Source organism: Sander vitreus, chromosome 6 (assembly GCF_031162955.1).
Source record: "Sander vitreus isolate 19-12246 chromosome 6, sanVit1, whole genome shotgun sequence".
Taxonomy (NCBI): Eukaryota; Metazoa; Chordata; class Actinopteri; order Perciformes; family Percidae; genus Sander; species Sander vitreus.
The window spans coordinates 298,737-306,236 of record NC_135860.1 but is presented as its reverse complement, the minus strand read 5'-3'; the positions used below and the strand labels follow the sequence as shown (position 1 = coordinate 306,236).

Genomic DNA, 7,500 nt, shown 5'->3' with positions numbered 1-7,500 from the left:
ACATTTTTGTAGCATTCCCTGGACACAAACCAGTAAGAGCCATTAAAAAGGAGTCCCACAGTAGGCTATTATTGCTGGTGAATGATGTAAACCCTTTGAAATAAAAGATTATGGATTATAATGCTGTTAATGATGGTGCTGCAGCCTCAGAATGGGATTAGTAGGCCTGGGACTTCTTCGCCCGCAGGACTGCACCTAAATGAAATGGATTAGCCTATTGGTTCAATACCATTTCACCAGTAATATTATACTTATGATTAACTATGACATTATTACAGTATATTGGAACTTATGCATTGACTCTAGCAGCAATTTTCTCAATTCTCTCTCTTTTGCAGCAGCCGCTGTGTTGCTTTTTTAAGGAAATATATGTTCAACTTGCGGTTTAAGGCATCTGTTGCATGTTTGCATCCTTAGACGTGAAGATCTTGGAGCATTTTGCCTTCGGCATCTTCACTGATCCTCCCACGATCAGGTCTGATCATACGTTATAGGACGTTTACACAATATAAAGTTCAGAGTTTGGATTATTAATTGTATGAACAATCTGTGTTTTTACAGAAAATGAAGGACAGGTTTGTGTCGAAAGAAGAGATCAAGAAAGACACCGAACTCATCGCCAGGAACATGTAGGACTTCCTGTTTCCTGTTCCTCTTCTCCTTTTCTTTTATCTTAATCTTTCTGCTTTTTCTTGCCTCCTTATCCCTCCTCCTTCCTTGTCTTCATCACCGTCCTTTCTTCTTCCTCTTTCTTATGCTTCTTTGCCTCAGAGACACACACACGTACACCATCACACACACACACACACACACACACACACACACACACACACACACACACACACACACACACACACACACACACAAACACACGTACAGACGCTCTGTGTTCCACCACTGAGAATGTAGTGATGTGATTGGACAGTTCCAGATGAATGACGAATGATGTGTTACCTGAGTCTCTTTGTGTGTGTGTGTGTGTGTGTGTGTGTGTGTGCAGGAAGACAAAGGTTCACCTGCAGACGCTGATGGAGAGGTCAGAGGTCGAGCAGATGACGCCCAGAGAGAGAATGAGGCTCCGCAAACTGGAAGCTGCTGACGAGAAGGCAAAAAGACTCAGGTAACACACACACACACACACACACACACACACACACACACACACACACACACACACACACACACACACACACACACACAAAGAGACTCAGGTAACACACACACACACACACACACACACACACACACACACACACACACACACACACACACACACAAAGAGACTCAGGTAACACACACACACACACACACACACACACACACACACACACACACACACACACACACACACACAAAGAGACTCAGGTAACACACACACACACACACACACACACACACACACACAAAAGAGACTCAGGTAACACACACACACACACACACACACACACACACAAAGAGACTCAGGTAACACACACACACACACACACACACACACACACACAAAAGAGACTCAGGTAACACACACACACACACACACACGCACGAAGAGACTCAGGTAACACGCACACACACAGAAAGAGACTCAGGTAACACACACACACACACACACACACACAAAGAGACTCAGGTAACACACACACACAAAGAGACTCAGGTAACACACACACACAAAGAGACTCAGGTAACACACACACACACACACATACACACACAGAAAGAGACTCAGGTAACACACACACACACACGCACACACACACACAAGAGACTCAGGTAACACACACACACACACACACACACACGCACAAAGAGACTCAGGTAACACGCACACACACAGACACACACAAAGAGACTCAGGTAACACACACACACACACGCACACACAAAGAGACTCAGGTAACACACACACACACACACACACACACACACACACAAAGAGACTCAGGTAACACACACACACACACAAAGAGACTCAGGTAACACACACACACACACACATACACACACAGAAAGAGACTCAGGTAACACACACATGCTCATACTTTTGTTCTTGAGGATGATTTTGAACACACAGAGTATGTGCACACTGAGCTGCAGGAAGTGTCAGTGAAAGTGGGCTGATTGACTCAGACAGACTCTTCGTCTCCTCCTGTCCCTCGGAGCCACCATGTTAATAGAGTTCGGTGGCTCTGAGCGGCTGTTAAACACGTTGGATTCTGGGTAATAAAGCGTCGCTCAGCTGCGACTCCTCAGAGCGGATCCAATCAGGCGGGGATCCCATTACAGGAGGACACACGCCACCTGAACACGTTCACTCACTCAGCTGACAGACGGGTCTCAGACGCAGGGAATGATCAGAAGTCTTCAGCCTCCGTTTATAAGAAGGGAGAGTTGCAACGGGCCTGAAGTTTCCTGGGAGTTTGTGACAGATATGTGGAGTATAAAAACTAAAACCTCGCTTCTCCGGAAGGGGTGTGACAAAATATTGATACAGCAATATATCACCATACCTGGAAAACTAGTACCAAACAAATATAGTACAATCTCCCATAGACAGGAGTTTCAAAAACCTACTGTGGTCTTCTTCACAATAAAACATCTTTATATCGTGATACGTCACGCCAACCCAGTGTCACGGCAGTTCGTGAAATGGTCACGTTATTTAATCTATTGATTGGTGTTCACGGGGACGTTTTTCTCGTTTTTTTCGTGGTGGCCAGCACGAAAATGTAAAGTAATGTATTTGAATGGGAAGCATATTTCGTGTTGTTGTTTTTTTGTTTTTTCCCCACATTTTTGAAGCTATTTCTGACATTTTTGTCTCTCTTTTCAACGTTCTTTTATCATTTTCTTTCTCTCAAAATGCTATAATATTGAATACAAACACCCACATTGAATGAAAGTACTGAGCTGATCCTTTACTTGTGGAGAGTAATGGTTGTACGGAACCATTCACGTTAGTTTTTGACAATTTGGTTGAAAGAAACCCAAACGTTTTGAATATGGGTCACATTTTGACTCGATGACAACAGGAGGGTTAAAGAGGTTTTGGTTTCTGTCTCGACAGGAAACTGGCCGAGGAGAAATACGAGGAGATCCACACGCGCAGGAGGGAACTCAGGAGGCGACACTTTGAAAAAGTCAGCCTGGATGTTCTGAATGTAAGAAAAAGATCAATTCACTCACTTTATACATGTTACATATTTACCCCGCAGACCACAGACTGCTTCTCTTCACGGGTTGAATTAATCCTCTTAGTCCTGAGGGTTCTGAAGGGTTCTGAAGGGTTCTGAAAGTTCTAAGGGTTCTGAAGGGTTATGAAGATTATGAAGTGTTCTAAGGGTTCTAAAGGTTCTGAAAGTTCTCAGGGTATCTGGATAGGGCTCTGAAAGTTCTAAGTGTTCTGAAGGTTATGAAGGTTCTAAGGGTTCTGAAGGGTTCTGAAGGTTATGAAGTGTTCTAAGGGTTCTGAAGGGTTCTGAAAGTTCTAAGGGTTCTGAAGGGTTATGAAAGTTCTAAGGGTTCTGAAGGTTATGAAGGTTATGAAGTGTTCTAAGGGTTCTGAAGGGTTCTGAAAGTTCTAAGGGTTCTGAAGGGTTCTGAAAGTTCTAAGGGTTCTGAAGGTTATGAAGGGTTCTGAAAGTTCTGAAGGGTTCTGAAGGTTATGAAGGGTTCTGAAAGTTCTGAAGGGTTCTGAAGGTTTATGAAGGTTATGAAGGGTTCTGAAAGTTCTAAGGGTTCTGAAGGGTTCTGAAGGTTATGAAGGGTTCTAAGGGTTCTGTAGGGTTCTGAAGGGTTCTAAAAGTTCTAAGGGTTCTGAGGGGTTCTAAAAGTTCTAAGGTTCTAAGGGTTCTCAAGGGTTCTGAAGGGTTCTAAGGAGACTCAGAGAAAGTGTTGAGGTGTTGAGTACACAGTTTAAGTAGATAATCTACACGTTTATTTAATGTATTTGGCCACTACTACTAGCATGTTAGCATGTGTTAGCATTTGTTAGCATGTGCCATGTTAGCATGTGTTTACTTAGCATGCATTATGTTAGCATATTTTAAGCATGTTACAGCCTATTTTAGCAGTTTTTAGCGTGTTTTAGCATATTTTTGCTTATTTTAGTGTATTAGCATGTGTTAGCATGTGTTAGCATAATTTAGTGTGTTAGCATGTGTTAGCATGTTTCAGCCTATTTTAGCATTTTTTAGCATGTTTTAGCATATTTTTGCTTATTTTAGTGTATTAGCATGTGTTAGCAGGTGTTAGCATATTTTAGCGTGTGAGCATGTGTTAGCATGTGTTAGCATCTGCTTCTACTAATACGTAAAGGAAGTGTTGAGGTATTAGTTCTCTCTCTGAGTCGGTGGATATTTGAAGGGAGAGGAACTAAAAGAGTCAATTAAAACTAAAACCCCAGGAGAGCAGAGAGGACGGAGCCTGCCAAAGTCAACCAATCAGCATCCAGGACCACGGGTCACCAGGAGGCTCGCAGCCAATCCTAATGAAGCAGGAGGACGGTGAGATGTCAGAGTCGGAAGTACACGGTGAGAAAAACATCATCTTAGCGTAGATTTCCTACATTTTCTGCAGTTTGGTCAAAACATTAGAGATGAAAATATATTAAAAAGTCAAACATCTGTGGTGGTCCCTAGTATGTTGCCAAAGACCGCTATTTTATTAACGATTGTGGGTTCACAAACAGAGACAAACGGTAGGTTTCACACAGCGAAACACCAAGCAAATTTCGGCCAGCGAAATATTGCCTCCGGGGCGTGATCGCGAAAACAACACGCCAGACCGCAACAGAACACCAACTGCTAGCAGCTAGCAGAGAGGGTTGAAGCTAGGTAGCATAGGCAGCTAGCAGAGAGGGTTGAAGCTAGGTAGCATAGGTAGCTAGCAGAGAGGGCTGAAGCTAGGTAGCATAGGTAGCTAGCAGAGAGGGTTGAAGCTAGGTAGCATAGGCAGCTAGCAGAGAGGGCTGAAGCTAGGTAGCATAGGCAGCTAGCAGAGAGGGTTGAAGCTAGGTAGCATAGGTAGCTAGCAGAGAGGGTTGAAGCTAGGTAGCATAGGTAGCTAGCAGAGAGGGTTGAAGCTAGGTAGCATAGGTAGCTAGCAGGTAGTTTGCTAGCAAGCTATCGTCGCTATTGTAGCTTGTGAAATCTGTGTTGATACAAGCGTCTATGTTCGCCAACAAAACATGTAATCAAACACATGCACAAGTAGCCTAGTTAGCTGCCTGGCTAAGCTTACAATGAAATCCAATGTTCGAACATGCTAGCGATTAGCCTGTTGGCTAGCTGATCAGTTTGAGTGTTACTAAACTAACATCTACAGTGGTGTATGTAGTGGTGAATGTGCCCTGTCAATCACAATTTATGTTGATACAAGTACCGATGTTCATGTAGAAACATTTTAATCACATACAAATGTTCATGATACAGCGCTGATAACCTCCGCCATCTTGTTCAGACTTTTTTTGTAACTCGGCGATTCGCTCTCCTCTCGCCCAATCAGGGCAAATATCGTCTCCATTCGCTGTGCGGAAACCTACCGTTAATTTCCCTAGCAACAGACATCAAGTCAGAGCTGGTCCACCGAGTTGTCCTCTGAATTATGAGCCCTGATCTGTTCTCTCCCTCACGCTTTTATCCTATCCTCATAGGGGGGGGTGTCTTCTAGTTTCTTAGGCAGGAACTGGTATCTTCACACACACACGCCAAGGTCGGGGCCTCCGTGTGGTGCAACTTCCTCGTCTGCTCTCACAACCTTCAAACAATGCACCTCTATGCCATGAAAGCCTAAACTATTGTTATGACTTAAGCTTAACTGTCTGCATCAGCGGTCACCCGGAGTACTTTGAACCACTTCCTCAATGACTAACAGCTCTTTTACAACGAGCACATACACACAGCGAATGTCTAGCAGAGGGGACACGTTAGCTGTTAGTAAGCTTAAGCACATAATACTGCATATACATCAGTCCCTCCAGAAAAACGTGATTATGCCAGATTTCCGCGAAAAGATATGCGGGGCTTACATGATTTCATAATCCCCGCATTTTCGTAGCAAAAAAGTCCCAGAAGTCAGCAGAAAGTTGAAAAATGTTGTGTTTACTTCACACTAGAGCAGCCGTTTTCCCCTGCTGCCATGAGAACGTTATGAAGTGACGTACTTACTTGACGTGAACGTCACCGAAAAGCTGCAAACCCCGCGATGACGCCACGATGGAGCCACAGTTTTTGCAAGTTCCTGCAATATCCCGCATATTCCATCACATTTTGTAAGAAAACGTGACGCATAATCAAGGATTTTTGCCCAAAACAATCACAAAAAAACTCTTCATTCATTAATACGTCCTCATTGGTGTAAAATGACCTCTGCCAATGATCTGACTTAGCCTCGTAAGCGAAGAATTTCGTACCTGTATTTCCATTGGACGGGCAAGTCCAAGGAGGCTTCCATGTCGTTCCTCCATTTTGAAAAACTATAATGGCTGAGAGGGACACAGAGCACTAGCCTTCCTGTCTAGCTAACCCACAACACGTTTTCGCTCAGAGCCAGCGTCACGTGACTGAAACCAGCTGAAACGGAGAAGGAGATCAGTGAGAGGAGCTGGTCACTGCCCTTTAGTTCATAATGGAGGATCAGACTCATGCCGAGCCACACGAGAAGGAATCCTCCTCGCCAAAAAAGGGAAACTTGGAAGACATGTTGTCGTAGCTTCTTGGTACATAACGGCTACCGTAGATGCAACGCGCATTTGAAAAAGCGAGGCGCCAGAGAGCACTATTGGTTTGAATGCTGAATACTATTTCACCGCCAGACATTCCTACACAGTGTACCTTTAAATATGGAAATTTTGACACCCCTACTCTGGTGTGGGCAGGACTTAAAGTGCCCATATTATGAAAAAAATGACTTTTTCTGGGATTTGGGGAGTTATTTTGTGTCTCTGGTGCTTCCACATGCATACAGACTTTGAAAAAACCCTCCATGCTGTTCTGAGTGAGATACGGTTTCTGAATGTGTTCTGCCTTCAGTCTCCGGGTCAGCTGGTCAACATCTGCACGGCTTTCTACGTCACTAGCAAAAACGAGGGGCCTAGGGGGCTAACCGTTAGCATGCTAGCTCGTTCTCAATGGCAAAACACTGCTACAACACACACTAGTTCACCATAATCTACAAAAGAACTACTTCCATGTCCCTGTTCTGCAGGTATTCAACACAAAGGTGGAAGTGTTCCCTCGTTTAGAAGAAGTCTCCCAGCTAATCCTGCCTTGTTCTACTGAAGTTGGAGAAACAGCTAGCTAGCTCATGTAGTCCTTACCTAGCTACTGAGCATGTAGTCCTTACCTAGCTACTGAGCACGTAGTCCTTACCTAGCTACCGAGCATGTGGTCCTTACCTAGCTACTGAGCGTGTGGTCCTTACCTAGCTACTGAGCGTGTGGTCCTTACCTAGCTACTGAGCGTGTAGTCCTTACCTAGCTACTGAGCATGTAGTCCTTACCTA

The 7,500-nt window shown here is 44.2% G+C and overlaps 1 protein-coding gene across 1 annotated transcript in view; it reads left to right on the top strand.

Annotated features, from left to right (window-relative positions):
- Window positions 1–7,500, top strand: part of nek11 (NIMA-related kinase 11) — an 89,642-nt gene that overhangs the window by 54,787 nt on the left and 27,355 nt on the right. The window contains exons 8-11 of the mRNA XM_078251739.1: window positions 562–629; window positions 1,001–1,120; window positions 3,065–3,208; window positions 4,411–4,522. Of these exons, the coding sequence (XP_078107865.1) occupies window positions 562–629; window positions 1,001–1,120; window positions 3,065–3,208; window positions 4,411–4,522 (444 nt within the window). The remainder of the gene's footprint in view (window positions 1–561; window positions 630–1,000; window positions 1,121–3,064; window positions 3,209–4,410; window positions 4,523–7,500) is intronic.